The 25,200-nt window shown below is 36.6% G+C and overlaps 1 protein-coding gene across 2 annotated transcripts in view; it reads right to left on the bottom strand.

The window, feature by feature from the left end:
- Positions 1–25,200, bottom strand: part of FOCAD (focadhesin) — a 265,358-nt gene that overhangs the window by 30,662 nt on the left and 209,496 nt on the right. For both annotated transcript variants that reach the window (XM_076008775.1, XM_012769776.3), the window contains exons 28-35: positions 22,714–22,803; positions 16,731–16,878; positions 14,487–14,606; positions 12,913–13,035; positions 12,379–12,456; positions 11,658–11,729; positions 10,233–10,335; positions 8,277–8,357 (exon numbers count right to left, since the gene is read on the bottom strand). In XM_076008775.1, coding sequence (XP_075864890.1) covers positions 8,277–8,357; positions 10,233–10,335; positions 11,658–11,729; positions 12,379–12,456; positions 12,913–13,035; positions 14,487–14,606; positions 16,731–16,878; positions 22,714–22,803 — 815 coding nt within the window. The remainder of the gene's footprint in view (positions 1–8,276; positions 8,358–10,232; positions 10,336–11,657; positions 11,730–12,378; positions 12,457–12,912; positions 13,036–14,486; positions 14,607–16,730; positions 16,879–22,713; positions 22,804–25,200) is intronic.

The following is a 25,200-nucleotide window of genomic DNA, read 5'->3' as shown; positions in this document are numbered from 1 at the left end:
ATGAAAAGATGCTCAACATCGTTAGTCATTAGGGAAATGCAAATCAAAACCACATGAGATACCACTTCACATCCAGATGGCAATAATAATATAATGGAAAATATCAATAAATGTTGGCAAGAACATGGTGAAACTAGAATCCTCGTGTATTGCTGGTGGGTGAAAAACAGTGCAGCTACCTTGGAAAAACATTTTGGCAGTTCTTCAAAAAATTAAACAGTTAAACTATGTAACACAGCAATCCCCTTTCCAGATATATGTACACAAAAGAATTGAAAACAGGTTTTCAAATAAAATTTGTACACAATAGCCAAAAAGTAGAAACAACCCAAATGCCCATCAACTGATGAACAAAGTATGATATATCCATGTAATACAAAGGATTATTATTCAGCTATAAAAAGGAATGAAGTACTGATACTTGCTACCACATGAACATGAATGAACCTAGAAAACATCATGCCAAGTGAAAGAAACCAATCACAAAAGGCCATGTATTGCATGATGCCGTTTAAATGAAATATAAAGAAAAGGAAAATAAATAGAGACAACAGATTATTGTTTGCTAGGGCCTGGGAGAAATTGGAAATGGGCTTAAGGTTTCCTTTGGGGTGATAAGAACACTCTGGAAATACTGGTGATGGCAGCACACACTGTGAATACACTAAATGTCACTGAATACTTTCAAATGGTTAAAATGATAAACTCTATGTTATATATATTTTATGACAATAAAGAGAAAAGCATAAGAAGCACAGAAAGGGATGGAGCTGCCCTTACAGAGAAAAGTAGAAACCACAAGAGAAGTTGATTCCATGCAGCCCCTGAAAGAGAGAGAGAAATAAATTCTTTGTGCCTGATATCTTTGTGCTCCTAGTACTCCCAAGAACTAGAAATAAAGTTTTTGCCTTTGGATTTCTGGAAAAATCTAGGAATGCTTGCAATAAATGTCCTTGAGTCAGTTGAAGTAAGCCATTGCTTTCTGCAATGAAAAGTATTCTAAGACAATACTATCTAGCTATTGGCCCCACCACCCCACTGAAACCACACTTGCTAAAATTTCTAATGGCCATCTAAGTGCCAAATTCAAGGGTATTTATTTCAGTCTTTCTTCCCATACTTTTTCATCTAAAAGTGTATCATGCAATTCTTGAAAAAAATTGCTTCCCTAAGATTCTGTGTTCTTCCTCTGCTGAGTCTCACTGCCTGAGCTCATCTACTCTGAGTTTCAAATATGACTTATATGTTGATGACTATAAATGTATACTTCTAATCTAGGCCTTTCTCCCATGTTTTAGACTCTTATTTCCAACCAAAGCCATCTCAAAAATCACCAGGTTTCCTTAGGCTAGTTACTCACTAACCTACTTCCTTCTCCTTGGCCTCCCACACTTGCTAACTTAGGAAGGTAGAACTAGTAACATGCAATATCCTTTTTTATGGCTGGGTAGTACTCCATGATATACATACTACATTTTATTAGTCCACTCATGAATTGATGGGCACTAGGGCTAATTCCATGTCTTTGCTATTGTGAACTGTGCTGCAATAAACATTTGAGTATCAGATGTCTTTTTGATATAAAGACTTCTTTTCCTATGGGTAAACACCCAGTAGTGGGATTGCTTGATTGAACGGTAGGTCTACTACTTTTAGTTCTCTTCCAATGATGTTTCTCTCCCCTCTAAAAAACACTCTTTTGCTTTTCAAAAATGTTAACGCTTAACACACCTGCCACTCTTCCATGCTGTGCTACCAGTAACCGATGCTTTATTTCTGTTCCATCTAGAAATGTAATACTGGGAGTTCATGAATTATCAGGAAGTTAAACCACTGCTATTCTAAGGAAAAGAATTTCTGATGACAAAAGGAAATACATTTATTCATTCAACTATTTATTGATTATCTATTAGGTATCAAGTACTGTTCCCAACAGTGGGGGCAGTGTTGAACAAAACAGAAGCGGTCCCTATGCTCACGTAGCTTATACTCTAATGAGAGGACAAACAAACAAACAAAAACCAAGGTAAAATCAGATGTGATAACTTCTATGATAATGAAGAAAATGCTGTGATAGAGTTAACTGGTTGACTATTCACATAGCTCTATGCTGATCACACATATGTGGCAAGTATTTGCACACAATATTGGCTGCAAATTGGAGTCTTCATCCTTTTGGCACAGGATTCATAGAAATGGCCCGAGGAGCTGGCAGACATTATAGTAAATATCTGTGCATAGAATTACATTTCTGTCCTATCGGGGACATGTATCCAATTCTGTAATTCACAAACAGATTTCTACTTAAAAACCTAGATCAAGTGTTTTCAAAATTATATAAAATTTTATTCCAGGTACTTTGATTAGAATTCACTACAAAAATTTTGCTGTTTCCAGAGGATCTAGGGAACCAGGAAAGGCATTCAACCTCTCCTTTAATATCAGGGCCCTGTGTGAAATGTGACCATTTAGAGATGTTTTATTCTTAACACAGCAAGCTCTCTTTTTATAAGAGCAACAGAACTTTCACCATTACGGCACTTTACTATACACTTTACATGTTGCTTCTATTGTCACTAGAACTGAGCTGATACACAAGTGAGTGACAGAAACAAGGAAAACTTGTAAAATGGAGAATGGGGTTGAAAAACACATCAGTGCTATAACGCAATAAATCTTCCACACTTAAAAACGCAGGGACTCACTACTGAGTAGCACAATTAGAATCACACAAAATTTTCTACTATATTTGTGGGGAACTGATTCTGACACTAACTGGAATAAAAGGAACAACAGTAGCTATTAGAAATGGAGAAAACACTTGGTAGTTCTATGCATTTTGGGGGAGACCTGGAAAGTCCTAAAGAGATATGGGGAGTCCCAAAGCTCAGGGAGAACAGAGTCACTGGTTCCTTTTGCAGATATCTTTAGCATTGGACAAAAGAATTCAAATATAAACAACAGGAATGATTAGTTCCTTTATTACAGTGCTTTGTCTTTCAACCAAGTGTCTTAGATAAGAAGAATGCTTACAGTGGTATGCTTTATGGACAACAGATTTGGAACTGAGAAGGCCTAACAGTACTTTTTAAAAAGATCCAGATGTTTTAAGATCTGGAAACAAAGTTGCTCTAAATCTCTCTTCTGGTTGACAGCCTCAAAGAACCTTGATATAAATGGCATATCCGAACATAATGCTTTACAACTAGACCCATTATCACACATACTTTGGCTACACAGAGGATCAGATCTCAATGCCACAATGCACATGTGTAACCCCTATGGTAAAAGTCTGGCAACAAGTAGGCTAACAGCTGGGGTGTGTATATTCTCCATCGCCAGCATGCTGCTTGTGTGGCATGAACATGCCTTTACTTTCTCCATCTTCAGTGTTGCTTAGAGGCAACTTAGAATTATTCAGTATATATGTATATGTACACATACACATATACACACATATGCATATACACAAACATATATATGTATGTGTGCATGTTCAAAAAAGTATAGATCGACAAATATTTGAAAACTATTACATGCCAGTTTGTTCTAAGCATTTAGGATAAAACACAGATGTTCTTCCTGCCCACTGTGGAAAGTATAGTCTAATGGGAAAGACAGACTTTAAACAAAGAACTACAAATAATTATAAAGAACTATAAATAATTACACATTTATTAAATACCTTAAAAAAATATATATAGCAAAGTAACACATAAGAAAGCTAACCTAATTGGGGAATATCAGGGAAAACCCTGTATTCCCCCACCAAGGAAAGGAGGTTTAAATCAAAATGGAAAGGATAGGTAGGATTTTTCTAGACAAAGCCCATAGAAAATACAAGCAGAGATAATCACCACATGGCCTATTTGTGGGAACTAAGAGATGCTCAGCCCCCTGCCAGAAACCACAATCACGACAGTTCTTGAAAACAATTGATGATTCTGATACATTGGTCAGATACTATAGGTGGGTAGGGTGTTCTATGTTAAGACCAAATACTTCACCAATACTTAGAGTCATTAAAAACAAAAATATTCCAGGGCCCCTTAGGACCAGGAAGGCCATCAAGCAGTGTGGCAGCCAGTGGACAAGACCTGACTGAGGAAGGCAGTTTAGCAGGGGTGTGGTCCCATGGGGACAGGAGTGGTTATATAAGGGGGACTGAACAAATGAGCAAACATACTGAAGATAATGGGGGCCAAGTTTCTTACTGTCAGGGAAGGAAGTTACAAATATGAAAAGAGAGAAAGTATTAATAGAATGAAACCTGTGGTATATAATTAGAATTTAAATTGGAGATATCGGTGTTAACTCATGGTTTTCATAACATATATAGCTACATACAAAAATAAATGTAGACATAAAAGAGAGTGGGGGAGAGAGAAAGGGAGGGAGGGAGGAAGAGAGAGAGAGAGAGAGAGAGAGAGAGAGTGTGTGTGTGTGTGTGTGTGTGTGTGTTTACTTTCTAGCTCTGTCCACTGAAAGGGCTTGGGAGCAATGATTACACCAGCAACAACAAAACATTTTGTTACCCAGATCTCAGCTTCTAAACACCATTCTCCACTAAAAGAAACTTGTGGTGCCTGGCTATTAAAGATAAGCCCAGAACATCTTGTGCCACAAAGTAAGGAAATACTCAAAGAATGATGGGGTCATGTCAAAAAGATACAAGAGCCAACTTGAAGAGGCTCTTACTGGTCAAATCTAGGGCAATTTGAGGATCAAAATAATGAATAATTGAATAATAATTTGATAAAATAGGAACTTAGGAGTCCACATTAATATAGATAAAGAAATGAGGAGAGGAGGAAGTTCTTCCTAGCAGCAGAATGCCTACTAAGAAACGCAGATGCAATCATGGATTTTTAAAAATCACCTTTTGGCAACCGTAAGAGTAATAATTAGTTCAGGCAAGAAACATTAATGAATGCTAAAACTAATGAATGAAAATAGGATATTCTTAACATCTCAAAATATCTCCACACAAAATATTTACTTGATGATAAACTTCATGGTGGAAAATCCTGGAAAATATTACCTTATCCAAGTGATCAAAGTTAACCTGACCAGTGGAGGGAAACAAACATTGTGTACCACCTGATGGGACACAGTGAGAAGAATACAGCTCTACTCTGTGATATTCCTGCCCAAAATTCACCTGCCTCTAATATGAGAAACATCAGTCAAACCCAAATTGAAGAACATTCTATAAAATAATGGACTTCCAATTGTTTGGGTTTTTCTGGTTTTTTTTTTTTTTTCTTTTCTTTTTTTTTTTTTTTGAGACAGTCTTGCCCTGTCGCCTGGGATGGAGTACAGTTGGATCATCATAGCTCAGTGCAACCTCACACTGTGGGTTCACGTGATTCTTCTGCCTCAGCTTCCCAAGTATCTGAGACTATAGACGTGCCACCACACCCCACTAATTTTTCTATTTTTTGTAGAGACAGGGTCTTGCTCTTTCTCAGGCTGGCCTCAAACTCCTGACCTCAAGGGATCTTCCCGCTTCAGTCTCCCAGAGTGTTAGGATTACAGGCGTGAACCTCTGCATACAGCCCGGCTTCTAATCTGAAAAGTTGTTAAAGTCATGAAAGTCACAGAAGGACTGAGGACTGTTCCAGATTAAAGGAAACTAAAAAGACATAACAAGTAAGTGCAGAACAACATTTTGGATTAGATTCTTTTTTTATTAAAGACATCATTGGGAGTGTTAGTGAAATATGAATAGGCACCATAGAAATAGATAATGATGATTACAAAAGATTAAAGAATATATATCTGACAGAAAAATGCCAAGGCTATCAGGGAAGAAAGGAAAATGTCACATGGTTTAGCAAAAAAATTAAAAAAAAACCCACAAAAACAACAAAAACAAAAAGTCATATTCAAAAACATGAACTGAATTCTTTAAAAATTGAAAGAATTTCACCTACTTGGTATGGTTTTAAAATGTAGGCCTATTTGAAGGAACGGATGATATGAACATCTTATCTGTTCTATGACATGAGTATCCAAAGTGAGAAAGCCCTAAACATTAGAAAACAGATCAATATATTCACTATCTCAAACATGACTGGCTAAAACGAGAACACAATGCCCAATCTTGTCCTGGAGTTAAGCGTGGATCAGGGATACTTCATTGCATCTTTTCCCTCCTGTGAGTTATTAAAGTTGAAAATAGCACACAGAGGCAATGAAACCATGTCAACCCTAAAGTCTTCTGTCTTCTGCCTGTGCCAAGCATGATTTTTATTCTCTAAAACCATTTCTTCCTCAAAAGAGTTCACCAAAGTTGTCACCCTTCCTATCCACTGGGCTCTGGTGAGTGACATCCAGACATTTAAACTCAAAAGCTGCTTCAGAAGGGAGTTATTAAAATTCAAATGAGCTGGGCATATTGAAGAAGAAAACACTAGTTTGCATGCACACCTCCGCATTTGGCCATCCCATTTAGCCCCATAGAGCAGGGTCTGGTTTTGTTTTTGTAAATGGGCTTCGGAGGCGGAGGTCAGCCTCCCATGGCCCACACTCCTCTGGGGTCATCATTTGTAATGTGTGAGGCTGAATAGATTTTCCTCTGAATCTAGTCAGCAAACCTAACAAGAAGGCAGCCCTCTCCCACAACCTGAAAATGCCAAAAATCTGATTAGTAATATGGTATTTTTTAATACCTCATTTATTTGTTTTAAAACAGCTTTCAGCAAGACTGCACATAACAACACGGATCCCAGTTCCACCTGATTTTTCAGTCTCAGAGCAGAACATTTCCTGCTGTGCCATAACTGCATAATCATAAAAATGTTACATTTAACCAAAAATTTCCCATAAGATTCAGAGAAAATTCATTTCTGTCAAGAAATATGGATCTCGCGAGCCAAAATGACATTTTATTTACTAGAAAAGAAAAAAGGTCTACCTTTAATTTGACCTTAGGAGTTTTTACTTTATCTCTCATAGATACATCTCACATTATCATTTAAAAATTTTAAAAGGTATCAACAAGCAACCTAATAAAAATATAGCAAAAAATATACATATATGTATTTTCCTAGAGTTATTTTGGCCATGGAAATTTTAGATGCTCATTTAGTAAGAATTCAATTTTTTACTAATGAAGACATCTCTATTATATTTAAGTGCTTATGACAATATAAACAATGTGTATTATATGTAATATGTTTTATATAAATATATCACATACAACAATGACATAACCACATGTCAGTTTTTACTGAGGATAAGGAAAAGCAAATAACAGTGACTCAGGACCCTAAGATAATAGCACAAATGCTAGAGCTCCAGAAATTAAAGGAATTTGTCTCCAGTCTATGAAAATAGTTCATAATCTGGAAGCTCCAGGGAATAGTGTGCCCAGCAGAATATTGACAATAAGAGCTTTAATTTCACTTCCAAAGGTAAGATTTTATTCTTCCATGACCCTCTTTATACCAGATTTCTTCTAGTTTGTTTTAATTTGTTAAAAAAAAACTTTTTTTCTTTCTAAAATTGGGATGGTCTTATTGTAATACAGGCACTATTTTAGCCCAGACTGACCTAACTAGCTGAGCAAGAAAAAAATTAGCAAACATCAGTGAAAGAATATCACATTAATGAAGCTCGCTCCTAAACCATGACATGTTCAGTTCTAATCCATTTTTCTTCACAGCTCTGAAAAGTATACGTGTATCATTAAAGAGTACTTTTTCAATAACTTACATGGCATTGTTCTGGCTCTAGTTAAAAAGAAAATGCACTTAATCTCTGTCTTCAAATTGCTTAGGCTCTAAGATGGGTGGCAGCAACACAGAATCACAAAGGGACAAATGTGTGCAGAGAGAAAGAACACAAACTAAAAATAGGAACTAGAGCCAATGATTTCAACAACACAGAGAACATCTAATTTCCAAGACAGGTTCTGGGATATGAACTGTACCCAGGTGTGTTTTCTCTTTTCAGATCATTCTCATTTTAAATTGACAGGAAAAGTAATGTGTACTTATACTTTAAAAATGGCCAAATGGAAGATTAAGATTGTCACAGAGCCACCCAAAGTCAGAGACAGTGATTCCAAGAAACTACACAATGTGTATGTTTATGAGCCAATTATTGTAGTCAGCCTCCTGGTCATCTCTATTGCAAAGGTGGTTTAGCAGAAGAAAACTTTCACCCCTTCTGATTTGGATTATTTGATTCTACAGAGGCATGCTTAGGGCACACACATTTACTTGACATGTAGAAAGAATGATAAAAATTCAAGAAATGTGCTCACTTGCCTTTTTTTCCTCCTGTAATGAAGAAACCAATGGCTGCTCCAATGAAACTGCTTTCAGGCAAATAGCTATAGTCAGTAGGAACTGGGGAGACAGAAAATGATCAAATTAACTGGTGAACTTGGCAGGACTAATGAAGGAAAGATAATGATCTCATGCTGCCATATCAACCTCGAGACAAAGCGCAGATGTTTATGCCATTAATCTCAGCACAATACTCTGTGGCTGCAACTAATTCTATTAGATTAAGTGACTGGCCTTGAAGTAATCACTTAAGCTATGAAGGCAAATCTAAAACAGTAGCAAACTTAGTAGAGATTGGAAAAAACTGCAGAGGATGAACACTTGACTGAAGTGGTTAAAAATCCTTTTCACACTGTCACATCAATGAGCCCCAACCTAGTGACCTCCTCAGGGTCAGCAGGGAGTCTGCTGGGCGTCTAGGCTAGGACCATTGTTATAGGTGCCACTTCAGGACATACTAAAGTAGATATATGAACCATGGAAATTCAACAACCAGTATTAATAACACCAGTCTCTCACCTAAGGCAGAGACCTCTAAGTGACCAACATGTGCAAATAACCAGATGTGGTTGCTGACCTGGAACAGTGAAGCAGTGACATTTATGCTAGTTGAGTCCTAAGAGTCTCCTAAATCCTTTTCCTCCTAGTCTTCCATGATTGTTTCAGGAGATGGTTTTTACTGCAATAAATGGCTCAATTGGAAAATTCCATCAGGAACAAGTAGCTGTACTTTTCCAGACATACAATCTTTTTGTTCAGAAGAACCTGGGTGTAAGATGATTCAATACTACCTGATTTGAATATATGTGGGCCAGACCAGGTACCCCATAATATGGAAATTAAAACCTGCCTTAAAAAGTAAATCCTGACACAAATATGCTCTTTTACCAGGATACTAGAACCCTGCCCTTCAAAACTAGCAGTACCAAGGGTTTTCCAAAATGACTAAGTTTTTTTTTTTTTCTTTTTCCTATTTTAACATGACAACTTCCAGCTGTCTAAAGTTCATTATGTTGGGAAGGCTATGCGCCAATGTCCTATTTCCATGGCTACAGAGTGATTGAAAGCAAGGGAAATGGTAATTACAGTGGCCCACGTCCATGGCCCACATCCATGGTAATGCTGCCAGTAGACTACTTGTCAGTGGGTAAGTGAAATTAAGTTTTAATGAGGAATCATTGGTACCTAAACCTAACCCGGTCCCAAGATAGCCACTGGGTCAAAATTCTATAAAGAGCAAAGAGCAGATATATTAACAGTGATGACTTCACTAGAAAATCTTAAAGTACAAATATAAATTAAGCATGCAGGGATTGCAAATATTTTGTATTGCTTTTATGAAAAAACTAGAAATAGAAAAAGCCTTGCTATTTTAAAATCTAGGGTTTCAATTCCAAGGCTGAGAAGGTACACATCTTTAAATATATTTATCCCATTATTTTTTCAAAATCAGGGGCCAAAAAATCTCCAGCCATACATAAAGAAACTTCTAATGAAACATGAATACTATACAATTATACCTAGTAAAATAAGAAGCTTCAAGGACCTAGTTCCTAGATTTGTTACTAAACTAACTCTTTATGAAAGTCATGTAATCTTTCTGAGCCTTGGGTTCTTCGTTTGTAAAATATGAGGGTTAGACTGAATGTCTAAACTGTTTTCTAAGGGAGACAGTGAGGAGGAATAAAAACAGCATGAGCTTTGTAGATCCGAATCCAACAAATCTGGGTTCAAACCACACATCTACCATTTACTGCTACGTGACTTTGGGTAAGTCAGGAGGCCTTTCCACATCCCATCTCCCTCTGGTGTAAAATAGAACGGTAATATCCACCACTTAGGGTTGTTGTGAAGATTAATGCTTTTAACAAACTAGAGAGCCCTGGGTCAGCAACCCCTCCTTCCAGTTCCAGTATTTTAGGACTATAATCTTACCAGAGGTTCTACTTTGACTTGAGGACAGAGTAGACAAATGAAGATGTCCAAGAAGCCAGATTGCATTTGACTGAAGACCAATCACCCCAGAGACACTGATGACCTATAGATGAAAAGGTTACAGTTCAATGATGGGGTAAGATCCAAGTTCTAGTCAATAAAAAGGACACTTACAGAAATCCACTAATCTTTTATGAGGTGGTGGCTTGGCTGATAATGAGAAGTTCTATAACAAGATGTAGTACCATGTGTCTATTACACTATACCTGGGTCATGTAGGTACTGAACAATTATCTGCTGAACGAATGAATGAGTCAATCATGGCAGAAAGCACTAGTGGTTTCCTTATGTCTCCCTGAGTAAGACTAGTCTCAAAGAAATGTTCAAAACATTGGTTAAAAAAAAAATCCAAAAAGTAGAAAAGAGGTGATAGTTACTTAAGACAAAAATACCTCGAAGAATGGAAAGAGACATTTTGTTCTTTTTCGTAAATAATGCTCTATTACCGCTTTAACATTCATAATAAGCATTTTTCTAAATAATAGTTTTCATTTATACATTTTTCTCCCAAGTTATGGCAACTTAACTTTCAGCAGAATTCATTTTTTGAGCTTATTCATATTCATACATGCAAAAGAGAGTTTCTTCTGTTCAGAGATTTATGTTTGCTTTTAAAAGCCTGAATTACTAAAACTCCTTTCTGTGGTAGGTATTATAATCAGCTACATTTTACAAGAATGAAAACAAGTATGCTAAGTGAAGAATAAGATATAAAGTTGTATATACAGTAAGAATACCAACTATGCAAACAAAATAAAAATGCTTGAAAAGAAGTATGACCAAATATTTGAGCAGTTGCTTCAGGTTTGGAGGACCATCAGTGATATTTTTTCAGCTTCTTTCATTCTGTAGTCTCAAATTTTATGCAGTGAACACAGCCATTTTTTAAAAATAAAAATCTTAAAAGATAAAAACATTTCTTAGCAGATAGACTTGTTTATTCTTTAACCAAGAATAAGGACAAACCCCCCCCCCAAAAAAAAAAAACTAATAATTTTTATTAGTGACATCTGAACCACTGCCTCTAGACCACCCTACCTAGATATCTGCCCTGCCCTTTGGGCATCTTCCGTTTTTTCTCGTCCTGAGGACCTGACATTCCTTGCAGGGTCAAGCTTTAATTTTTAAGCAGAACCAAAGCCAAGTTAAATTAACTTAAAAATGCCAGCTTTCTTTTTTGCCAGAAACAGTACATGTCTGTCGGTGAATACAGGACGCTACACAACTCCCAAATGCCTCCTGAACTCAGCGTGAATAACCAAAGACTTTCTCATTTTTCCAGGTAAAACATTTTGTATCATGTAATAGATAAAAAAGGAAGAATATTTGTTTTCCCACCTAAGGATTTTAAATTCATCTTCTCACCTGCGTTAAGGTTCTAATGACTTCATTAAGTCTGCTCTGAAAATGAGAGGTCTGGATGGCTTCTGACTTCAGCTGAAAGAATAATGAGAAATAATCCCCCCCCCCAAAAAAAACATGGTAAATAATTATATTTCCAGTGCATAAGCTAATATCTTCTAAGCTATGGAATAATTTATCATTATGTCCCCATATTTCAAACACATAAGCTGTGAGTTCCTCAAGGACAAGGCTGTGCTTTATGTATCATTGATTTCCTAGCCCCTGTTCAGTGTGGCATGGAGCAGTCACTCAATAAACTTTTACTGTATAAACAGAGGAGCTCCTTTAGAATTACTTATAAGCTTACACATACATACATCCATTGTGAAAACATTTTGAAATGAAAGGTAAATAGATATAAACATAAACATTACAGATGTAAAACAGAGTTTCTTGTGAATGACTTTTGAAATTTCTTATCATTCAATCACCTATTCTCCAGCATGGAAATTTGTGGAAAGTACCTAAGTTGACTGGGTTTATTCCTTACAAACCAAATAAAAGTAGGAGCAAATCTCTATACAATAAAGAATTCTTGATCAAGAGTAATTTTTCATCCAGCAAGGCATTGAAAAGCCCAGTATAACTATTACCATAAACAAAATACTGGGTATTTCTCCTCTTGCTATGGCCATGCACACATTTAGATTTCTTCCCCTAAACAGATAGCTCCTTTCTTTACCTGCATTACACCTGCTTCAGAGCCTACCAAGGCCACCGTGCCATGAAGAGCTGCCAAACAAATCATCGTGGGAGTGCCCTGCAAGCAAAGCATCAGAATACGTCAAGAGGGAGCCAGTCATTGGGACTGGATTCTATACAACTTATTAGAGCATAGAGAAATAAATGGTCAAAATGGTACTAAATTTGTAGGGTCAACATAACTTGTATAATTCAACCAAAAATCTCAGTAGACTAAAATAAACAGATTAAGGTTGTTAGAACATGGGTGACTTCTTGTTGTTTTTACTTTTCAAAAAACACATGTTATTTTAAAATTAAAATACTGACAAAATAACCAGTGTTAAAAAAACTATAATGGTTGACAGGATGTATTATTTATAAGGGATTAAAAGTATATGTGTCTCTTCCATTTGAAACTGCCTGTTCTTTTACCATTAAGCTATATATCTTAGCAGCTCCTAAAAATGGTCCAATAAAGTGGCTCCTTTTCCTTTATAAAAGCATAAAACAGCATGCAGGAAGTGACCTCTACCTCTGCTAGAACAGTTCTGATCCAGGCAGGGAGCAGTTTGCTGCCCAAGTCTTCGGCTTTCCCATGTCCACACATGGACAGACCATGAACTATGTTTCCTAACGCCAGGGCAAAACCTGAAGTCTGGTATAAATAAATAAAAACAGGGAGTGAGAAAAAGAAAAAAAAAGACACACATTAGGAATATTTATACATAGCAACATAAGCACAACTAGAGCTACCTTTTCCTACTGACAAGTTCTATTTGTCATTTGAAAACCAGAGATTTACGGATTTTTTTTTTTATATAGACTTTGGTTTTCGACAGAAACTGCAGAGTCTAATGGCAAGGAATTCAGCTTCAGTGAGTAGTTTATTTTAGGAAAGTAATACAGCACTATTGAGCAACTCAGCTTCAGCAATACAAATTCTCAGAAGGGATTAGGGTGAAAATACCAATGTAGACCACACAAGGTCAATCAACTCCTAAACAAAGAAAAAAGCATCCCACGATGAGCGTAGTATAAGAAAACTTCTACATTTTGATTTTGCAAAACTTATTCTGAATGTAAGAGAGCAGGCACATAATCATAAAACAGCAAAAACAACAATATAAGCTTAAAACCAATGACTCCTGCAATTATCCACTATGATCAATATTAAGACTTTGGAGAAACCTTTAAAAAAATCCAAATTGGAAAATTCTATAAAATGTGTAATCAGAGGGGATTTCTTTTAAAGTTTTTTTTTTTTTATTGTGGCAAAAATACACATAAAATTTACAATCTTTACCATGAATACCAATTCAGTGGCATTAAGTACATTCATGTTCTTGTGCAATCATCACTACCATCCATATCTAGAATTCTGTTTATCTTAAAAAACTAAAACTGCATACCCATTAAAAAATAACTCCCCACTCCTCCCTCCCCCTACTCCCTGGCAATCACCATTCTACTTTCTGTCTCTATGGTTTTGACTACTCTAAGTATCTCATCGAAGTTAATCATACAGTATTTGTCCTTTTGTGATTTGCTTATTACACTGAGCATAATGTCTTCAAGTTTCATCCATGTTGTAGCACATGTCAGAACTTCCTTTTTAAGGTTGAATAGTATTTCAGAGGGAACATTTTAAGAGTATTTAACTTTTAATTTACAGGTATTTATATATACCTACACAAATTCAGTCATGAACAGAGGTTTTTCTGCCTTGAACTTGAAGTTTGACTTTATCACAGTCTTCTATGTATTCATATCTTTACAAATTTTTGTCTCTAGCTTTATAGAATATAACTCATATTCCCTAGCCACATATTTTAAGATTTCTATACATATAAAGCAATAGTTGGAGAGAGAGAAAGGCTTATTAATACTTTCTCAAAGAAAATTTCTACAGAATGAAATAGGTGATGAGGAAAGAAAAAGACATCTGTGACTGTTGGCTATACCTGTGAGAGAAGAGAACAGTTAGAAGTTTCTCAGTTCTAGACATGAAAAATATCGCAGAACAGTCTAATTAAGAGTAAGTCAAAAGCGGGACTTAGCAGCATCATGAGACCCACAGAGAGAAATAATCAGGGTACCAATTCCAACCTGCTGGTTGTTCTCTACTAACAGTCGAAGCTTGTTCATAATATCTTCAGCCTCTGCAGCCTCAATAATTCCAGCACTGAAAGCTGATGTACACACACAGCTGAGGGTGTAGGCAAGGACCTGAGAAGAAAATACAACAGGAAAACGTTTCTTCGGGGGGCAAAGAAACATGTTCTCTTAGAACATGGCTTAGCTCCTCACCACCATTAAATTGGTGTGAACTGATCAACACATATGCCATATGGAAGTAACTTTCGTTGGGTGTCGAGGGGTGAAAGGGGATGGGCACATTTACACCTAACGGGCATTGCATGCTGTCTGGGGGACGGGCACACTTGTAGCTGTGACTCAGGCGGTACAAAGGCAATTTATGTAACCAAAGCATTTGTACCCCTGTAATATTTTGAAATTTTAAAAAAAGTAATAAAAAGAACATGGATTAGCTGATACAGATATTCTGTCAAACATCCCCCCGTAACAGGAATTGGATTTGGATAGATTCACCACAGACGGGGCACTGTTTTGCTGCCTAACCTATACTATTATATTTCATGACAATGCCATGATGGGTATCATTATTTCTACTTTATAAATAAAGTCTTTATAAATACTTTGAGGCTCAATGATACATAGCTAGCAAGTGACAGAAGCAGGATCCAAACCCAGGACTTTAGACTCCACATCAAAAAGTTTCCATACCACATCATGACAGACCACAGCACCTACCAGCAGCAGAAGGAAACAGATTTTCATCACTAGTGGATGTTATTAATTGCCATGCAATTCCCATCCAAGGCCAAACAGAAGAAATTAAAAAGAAATGAAACATTAAGATTCCCTAGGAGAAGTAGCAGAATATAACTGGAGCAGGGATATGGGTTTTAGAGTAAGATAACTTGTGCAAAATAGGAATAATACTAACTACTTCATGGCACTGTAATAATATAACATGTACATGAATGAATAAACTAATAAATAAAATACAAATAAAAAGAATGTTGGGAGTGGAGATATGTCCCCAATTGACCATTTACTGGCTAAGTAGCTTTGGGCAAGTTACTCAATCTATTTGAGTCTCAATTTTTGTAAATCAAGGTTAATCATCCCCTCCCTGCTACCTCACATATTCATGATAAAACCCTCTCTTATTAGGATGCTGTTAACACAAAATAGAAAATACAACTGCTAGCGCTGATTGATACAGCATGAGAAATGTAAGTGGTTTCTAAGGTAGAAACTGGATAATAAAACATGACAGGGGAGAAAAAAACAAAACTGTTTAAGTCCTTATAAATCAAAACATCAAGGCAGAGAGATGCATCGGTTATAAGAATGTTGCTTTCATTTATGAGTCGACTGGCTCCTTGGTTGCAAGATTTTCTCCTCTGGCTTAAAAAAAAATGTACTTTTAAATGCTCTGCATTGCTTTAAAAATGGAAATGTAGTGCATGTCTTAGAACAAAACTTCAACCCTCTGTGCCCCAAAGAAATTCACCAATTCAACAAGTCCTCTGAAAGCAGAGGAGCTGAGCAGGGAAACACAGCAGCCATTATGTCCTCATCAATAGCTCATGGGCAGGCTGGGATAAAATAGAATCTGCTCTAATGAGAGGGAGAATCTGGCCAGGCCAACGAGGTCATACCCTGCTCCTCCCAAAGGAGAGCACAGGCGGTTCAGCTTCACCTGGGCACAACAGAGACAGTCATGACGCATGCCTGAAATGTTCCACCTAAACATGGGTAATGAACAGGAACTGGGTCACCCGAACTCCCATTCTGCATATTTTTGTGCCATAACAGAAAACGAATTTCCTCAATAATTTTTTATGCTAGATGACATTTAAAAAAAATTAAATGCCTTTTGATCTACAGTTTCTTAAGCTCATTCCTGGCCATTTTTTAAAGTTGTATTTGGCTTGAGCACAATTCTAAAAATCTCCATTTAACCTTCTTCCAGAAATTGCAGCTCTTCTTAGAAAGTGCCTTCTAGTAATGCTGACTTAAGCTTTTACACTCATGAAAGGCTCTTATCTTATGTGCCACATTTAGCCTAAGTTGATTTAAACGGCCGCCCAATTTAAAAACCTTACAATCTAATATAGGCTGTTTGCCGCTCAGATTTTCTCCTTATCTTGAGGAAGAACTTAATTTACAGAGCTACCAAAGTATGAGAAGTCAAAAATAAGCAGTAACAAGAAAACAAAAGAGAGCAAAGTGGGAAGAAATGTAAGCTCCATCTCCTACCTCCTGAAACGTTCTGCTCTGGCTCCCACTGTCATCTAGGTATGCGGACAGCTTCCGAAGTGATGCTGCCACGTGAACTCGGGACTCCGTTTGGCTGCTGTGGCTCATGAGGGACAGAACAAGTCCGACTCCCAATATGCAGCCCGTGCTTGGATGCCAAAAAAGATCAGGTGTTAGAATCACAAGAAACGCACGTCATTGCTCTTTCCTTACCATGGAGTTTACGGTGCTCTGAAACCTTGGGGGAGAGGGCTGGATCCTGATGCTGTTGCCATCCTCACCCCCAAGTTGAGTATTCTATATATAGTCAACTATATAAGGGAAAAGAGACTAAATTTCAGGATAGCATTTGAGGACATCTCACTAATAACAGAGGGGAGAAATGCAAGACATGATTATGAGGTACTGCTAACTGCTTCATGTTTCCTAGCCAACTTCAATAAGTGGAATGTGTCTCTTAAAGAAACTGTGTATTTGTCTGTGCACAATGACATTAATCCTTCTCTCCCCTCTGATCTCTGAGTATCACTGGGTCAGAAGAGAAAATGGACAAATGACAGGCTTGTCAAAAGTTACCCCATGTGACAATTCAATTGAAATCTGGGGCTTTGTGCCCCAATTCTGAAAGAATACATATGCAGTTAAAGAAAAGAATTGTTCTCTCAGAAAACTTCAAGTTAGTATGATAAGATATTGCAGCTTGTGGTAATTTTTTTACTTTTTAAAGAGACTTTTTGTCATTGTTGTTTAACTGGGAGAAATGCTTAGTTTCTTAAAAATCATCCTCACTCTGGTTTGGCTTGCCTATCAATCATCATGATATCAGCTCCTCAAAAAGACACCCTGGGGCATTTCTCCAATAACTTTTCTCAATGCCCGTATGCTATGTCATTTTGCTCTCAAATGGCATCTATCCTTGGCTGGCATCAAGAATTTTCACATCGTTTTACAAAGCTTCTCCTTTCCCATGCCAAGGTATACAGGTACAAACACTTCCCCCCACACCTCTGTGCCAATGGGGCAACCACATCTGAAAGGTGACACCCAGAAAGACCAACAGGCTACAGGATTTGCTCACGGTCACACAGGGAGCTTCCAGCAATGCATGGCCAGAACAAGGGTATTTTTTATTCCCAGCCTGCTGTTCCATCTGCCAAACCCAAGGCCCTCTCCGTGCCCTGCATAATGCCATCATGGAATGCCTATGAGAAAGCAACATATCTCAAGTGTGTTTTTCCAGTTCCTGTCGCCTAACAATCTGGCATTAGAAAACCCTTCATAAAGAAGCTACTACAGGAATAATCCATCATTAGTCAGAACTGCTGGTACAGTTTACATGAACTTTACAAGCTCAACTAGCACAATGCACCTTCAACCAGTTAAATCAACACCTAACATCTGAATACAGTGTGCTTTGGAGACAAATCATATTTCCAAGAGAGGAAAGGCTACTCTTGACTGGTATGGACTTAAAGCCTTTGTTGTAATTTAGAATCTACAGGGAAGTTTTAGGGATATCTTTCTGTAATGACACACATAAAAATTTCACAGAACTAGATCAAACATATAAGGAGACAAAATTTGATTAATACTCTGACAAATTTGACAGTTGTTCCTTCTTTGAATATTTAACTGCTACTTATGCTTAAGATTTCAAATGTTACTTCCTCAGGGACACGTTCTGTGGCCCAGTAGGGAACCTCTTTAATACTGTCCCACAGCACCCTGTACTAATTTGCTTTATACGATTTTAATTATAAACTATGATGAGGATTGTTTGGCAGATTGTTTGATTCCTATCTCTTCCCTAGCCGGCAACCTACATAAGGATAGGTACTTTTCCATTTCTTTCTTACTACATTATCTGTGGCTCCTAGTACACTGCTTGGTATGTATAGGCACTTAACCAATATTTATTAAATGCTGAAGAACTGACCAAATGAAGAATTTTAAGACAGTCTAGAGTAGAGAGAAGGTCTATAGAAAGAAAGAAAAAAATAAAAAAACTCAATTCTTATGTTTAATAGGAGGCAAAATTTATGAGTGGTAAAATTCACTGACCATATCATCCAAGATTCAATCAAGAAAACTCAGTTTCTATTTCTTGCCAGACTAAGTTAAGAAAAAGTGATGCGGGGGTTCAGGTGAAAAAAGAATTCCTCTCAAAGCTCACTCAAGTAAGGATTAGGGTTTATCCTTCTCAATAAACAGGCTAGTATCTACATTTTGCTTTTCAGACTATCCTGGGTACACAAAAATATCCATCCCCTGGACTGAAGCTTCTCCTTTACCATCCCAAGGTATACAGCTACAAAAGCTTAGAAAAAGACATCTCAGGCTCTGGTTCACATTTACCTAAAACTTATTATAGCAATTATTATTATTCCTTGTCAAGGTTATAATTCATTAGCAAGTCTAGTCATTGCTACAATGGTAGTAAATTGACTACCATTTACTATGTGAGGGAATATATGAATATATAACCTATGTCTATACATGTGCCAATATAAATATGTTAGAGAATATGCATCTATTAACCTATATAGTTTCCTTCTATTTTGTCTTAATTTTGCAGTATGTAATAAGAGGGTAATACTAAAGCTTTATTCCTGATGTTTCCTTCTAATTTCCAAATCTTCTAGATTTTAATGTGTTTACTTTTGTCTCAACTCTTAAAAAATTCCCCATACACTTAGTTCGGAATTTCCACACATTTACCTCATTCTATTAATAGCTTCTCTTTGATATGTCTGTCAGTTCTAAACCAAGAATAGCTTGGGCAGAGGTAGCTTTCAAATCTTTCTGTCCATCAAAAACAAAAAGGAATTAAGTGTTGATGTCTCAGACAGATGAAATAAAAACAAATTATAATATTAGGTATAAAACTGAGCTTTTGGAATCGCTGACATATGTTCTATAAGAATGCTAACAAATGATAAAGACAATTTTGAGTTTTAAAATTCTGTATCCAATTATGTCATTACTTATTTGAATCTCTTATCGGAGTATATTAAAATATCACCATCAAAAAGAAATCCTGAAGCCTAAAAGCTATGCAATTCTGATACTTGTGTTGCTATATCAACTGAGACAGAATAGTATGTTTTTCAAAAACTAACCAGAGATGAATCTTGAATTCCCTAGTTTATTGTAGGCAATCCTGCAGATTAAGTACTAGGTCATCTAATAATTAGTTGTAATAACAGTTAACATTTGTATAGCGCTTTGCCCTTTACAAAGCGCTATACAAATGTTATCGTATTTGTAAAAGCTCAATAGTAATTAACCGAAGCTCAGGTCGTTGATAGATAGCATGACTACAGCTAGGGCTGGGAGGCTCACAATGGCACAATGAAACACCACTAGATGGCAGCAAAATGTTAATGATAGGCCCAAAACACCAGCCAGCCCAGGTGCTGGGTTCACTCAGCAGAGACACGTTCATTAAATCAGGGAAGTGTGGTGAATTTGCTCTGGGTGAATTCTATCATTTGAGGTAGCATGCTCCCAGATCTATTAGCCACCTCCTAGTAACGCTTCCACTATTTCACTTGAGGGAAGACTGCCCTAGACTTCTGCAATCTCATTAGGCAGGGGAATACTTTATGCCAAGAGCTAGGCATTCAGGCCTGGGCCTTCTTAGAAAAGCAAAAAAAAAAAAAAAAAGAGAGAATTTTTAAAATGGTAGGTAACATTTACATGTCAGAAAAAAATAACAAACACCATACTATCAGGCATCACACTGCTTTCTTCTACTGAAATGTGTTCTCCACACCATAATATGCAAGAGAAAGAAAAATGGTTTTAAAGTCAGATGACCTGGGTTCCTCTCCTAGCTCTGCCACATATTAAGCATATAACCTTCAACAAGTCTATCTGAGACTCAAATTCTTTATCTGTAAATCAAAGTGATGAGGATTCCTGCTTTAGTAGGGTATTTGGGTTGAGACAAGGATGTAATTACATGAGAAAGAGATGTGGAAATGCCTGGCTCAGCATGCAAATGATCAGTATTAGTTGAACCTGAAACCAAAGAGAATTACATAAAAACTGACACCCACAAAGCATTAGGAATAACGAAAGAACTAAACTTCATTAACTGTAGGAGTAACAGCTTGGAGAGCATAGAGGAGGGGCTTCTTGAAGGACCAGATCTTTTAACTGGGCTCTGACAGAAAAGCAAGTTTTCACTAAATGGACAAGGAAGTTTCTGATGGCCCTATTATCTAGATCCAACCTTCCCTCTCACAATATAGTTGTTCATTAGTTTTTTAAGGAGGTAAGAATGAAGAAATAAGAATCGTATTAGTAACAAAAATAAGTTTTAAGGTTAAAAATGCTTATATATATGAAGTTTTTATTATATATTTTTTCTTTATTTTCTCATGAGAAGCATCTAGAGACATATGAAGTTTTTAATGCCTTAATACTTATACTATGGGTAATTCAGTTATCCCATGGTCCTTCTTATGTTCAAACGGCTTTCCTGCAAATGAATGGAGACAATACCTGAAAGTCTTTCCTGATTATTCCAACTGGCTGAAAGTTTGTAGTCTCTAATCTCAAAATCTTCCCAACTTTATAACACCCTGAGCTACAACTGTGATGAACATCTTTAGGAGTGGGTAGAGGCAGGAGGGAGAGAAAGAAAGACAAAAATATCTTACTCTTCGGTGGCAAAAGGCAACAATACCAATGCATGAACTAGGCTCAAAATCACAACTCTTTATCAGACCCAAGTAACAGTGAAATGTCCCTATCCTTCTCATTAATCATTTTTCTATGTTCGAAAGACTTCAAACGATGCCACCAAACTCTTTCTTTTCCCACAAACTACTCTCTTAAGGTGTCACTTGATCCCTAAACCATTTCCTAATAAACTGCTTAAGTGTCAATGGTTCCTATTCAATCTTAGCCTATATCTGAAAGAAGATCTCGTAACTACCACTTACTAAGGAGACATTTGACTTTATTTGTGATGAAATCCTTTATACATGCAGCTACCTCTACCATTTCATTTACCCTTTTGTTAGTCTGAGCCATACCTAATAGCTGGTATGAATGTAGCTTTAGATTGTAAGTTCCTAGGCCAGAAATGTAAACACTGATTAAATTCATATTTGAACAGTGTCCATAACAGCAAAAGGTAAATGAGTTAAATTGGAGGTTAGTGCTTATAAACTGTTGGGTTCCCTAGGAGGATGAGCCTCAGAGGATTCGAACCTGAAGTTACAAAACATGGCAAAGTCCAAAAAACTACAATGTAGGTCCTCAACGATGGCAATATTTCACAAAGTGACAAAACCGTACATTCACCCACACAAGTCACGCAGACTAATTGAAACTAAATTTCTACTAAATGAGTATGTTTAACACCGTTTTTCTTAGTATTCTTTTCTAATTATTCTTCTTCATTTTTGTTATCTTTCATTACTGGAATGAGAATAAATTTTACAATATTTAATTTAATTGACAAAATTTTTAAAAAGTGACGAGGTCGATGGGGGAGGGAGGAGGATCTATTAATGTTAAGCAACTTGGGAATGAATCCCTGATGTCACCTTTTCCATTTCTATTCCTTAGTCGCTAGATTTCACAGGGAAACATAAATCATCAGTCAAAAGCTCTCTTAGTCCAGTCAAATTCAAATGGTTTCAACAGATCTTTAAAAAGATTAGTTAGGTCATGCATCCAGGTCCCCAGAAAAATGCTTCATATGGTCTTAGTAATAATATAAAGACTAAGCTGCAAAATGGCATATGTTGCTTTAAATTTAAGCAAATTGTCTATTGCTGAAACATGGTTTTCAGAACAAGTAAGCTTTAATTACAAGTTTTTTGATTATTTATTACTGAAAACTCTTTGCAAAGGAATTCAAGATCAGGTCCTACAAATATTTCACTATAGCATGCAAGGTTTATAGCAATGTAGAAACCAATCTCTAAGTATTGTATCTGTTAGAGAGGAAACAGAAACAACATACTTGTATTCAAGACTAGTGTCAAAGCAGCAATTTTCCAGGGCATCCAAAGACTTCATCAGAAGAAGGTTCATCTGTTGGCCAGATATATCACTGGGTAAAGAGCAAGGGGAAAAAATGAATTATATAAAATGATTTAACTGTCCAAAATACTCGATATAAAATATTTTGCTCTCATTATACTACAAATGCCAACATTTAAAGCAACAAAAGTTACAATAATATTGGTGATTCACATATGCTCACAGGAACTAAGTTTGAGAAAATATTCAATAATTGGGTTTCTGAACAGTATAACTACTTGTAAGCTGATAAAGCCTAAAACTCTTACTTTTTATTTTTCTCAGCCTGTTCAAAATTTAAATCGCAGAAAATTAAAAAGGCCTCAGAATTCTAAATAACTATTTCTAAGAATGCTAAACTGATTTTCTTCAGAATATTTAATAACCTATTAAACTGATATTCTCAATAATCATTCCAAATCTCTTTCTTGAAAAGACTGTCATTTCTGATTTCATGTCTCAATTGAAGAGGTTATAAATTCTATTGCTTTACTCATGTTTTTTAAAGGGGAAAAAATCCTAGCCCTATGTTTTTCTGCTTTTATATAATAATTGCCATGGTTTTTATAATTGTCTTAGTGAAAATTATGACTTTATAGTAAAATAAAACTCAAAAGGTAGCGTATGGCTGTTTCTTCAGGCAGATCTGCAGGCTTCATCACTGACACTTTATTATCAACGGTTTCTACATCTTAACTCTCACACTGCAGCCTCAGTTCGTGCCAAGTGGAATGCAGCCCCAGGAATGATAACCAGCCAGAGAAAACTTTTAAAAAACGTCTTCCCAAACCAAGACTATAGCAATTCTGCCTGAGGTGAAGGATTACATTTCACAATGAGAGAACTCCACACACGCCCCTCACGCCTCTCTTCCTTCTCTCTCCCTCCCTCCCTTCCTCTTTCCCTCCCTTTCTTTCTCTCTCTCTCTCTCTCTCACACACACCCACACACACACACACACACACACTCTTCACATCACACACAAAGTTTTAATAGCTTTAACTAAATAAATCCTATTAAAGTTGTCCTCTGGAGTAAAATATACTTAAATATCCTAAACAAATGCTAAAGAGATCATACTTGCATTCTCTAGGGGTTATGACAGAAGCAGCTTTGGAATAATATTTAGTACTTTTCTGAATAAATTCTAGATTATAACTTAAACTTGGGAGACTTTTTCATAAGCCTTAGCAAAAAATGGATTGTCATAATTGTCTTTTACAAGGTGATTTTTTTCATTCTCTGAGACCCAACATAATGTGCTAATCCTGTTCTCATTAAGGGGTCACTTTGGGACACTTATTTGATGTCACTGACTATTCAGAATCAATAGCTCTCAAAATACTTACTTCCAAAAAAAACAGGAATATTTTCTCCAAAAATGTCATTATCTGTTGACATTGTCATTACCTAGTAAAACATTTCTTAGTACCAAAAGGCAAATATTTCGGATTCCTCTGCTCCAACAAATTCGGAAGGTGGAAGCCATGAATAAGTATATTAGTGATGGCAGTACTAAGAAGTACACCAGCCTTAAGGAGAAGGATGCTATCAAACACAGGAACGTTAGGGCAAAGTTAAATTGCAGTTATTCTCGGGGGTGCTCAGTCATGGGAAGCCCTTCCTGGTATCCTTGCCTGGCATTTCCCGCAGGTGCAAATTCAAGTAAGACAGACAGGGTGGCAGACAAGCTAGGAACCAGGGACAAGTGTTTTGGGGGAATCACCATAGATTTCTCCAGGCAGAATAATTAAATTAACCACACATGCAAGCTATTGGCCCTAAAACCAGCAGTATCTCATCCTAAGTTGATGAAGAAGAGAGCCAGAGCCAGGATAGGATGAAATGAGTTGCCTAGAATTAAACTGCCATGGCTCATTTTTAGTTGTAAAACATGTTGCTTGAAAAGATACTGAAGAGTGAGCAGGAACACAGATGGCAAAGAGACGTTCATTTGTAGCACAGTAGCAAAGGGAAAAAAATAACTTCCAAGTTTTCAGTCTTTAAAAATACTTTGTGTTCTATCACACACACAAGATGTAGAACAGTCAAATTCCATGCAAAGGGCAGTTTTTGGTACATGTCTAGAGCCAGCCCTATATGTATTAATGCTGCTGAACAGAACAAAACAATTGTTCTGGAAATATTCAGCTTATCATTGAAAAGACTAAGCCAAGAATCCCAATTATCTGACAGATGTTTCCAAGAGCTGAAAATGATCATCTGAAATACAGTATTTCCACAGATCAACAGCAATTCTCAAGTTTTACATACTGGGGTTTGTGAAAAACTATGTAAATTACAAATGTAAACTTAACCACTGGATTCAAACTGAAATAAATATAGAATAGTGCCATCCAGTTTATACACACCAACACTAGTTCTTGCCTTTGAACAGCTAATTTCTGCCAGCCAGGGACATTTAAGG

This window comes from Microcebus murinus, chromosome 12 (genome assembly GCF_040939455.1).
Source record: "Microcebus murinus isolate Inina chromosome 12, M.murinus_Inina_mat1.0, whole genome shotgun sequence".
Classification (NCBI taxonomy): Eukaryota; Metazoa; Chordata; class Mammalia; order Primates; family Cheirogaleidae; genus Microcebus; species Microcebus murinus.
This window is presented reverse-complemented; position numbering and strand designations above follow the sequence as displayed.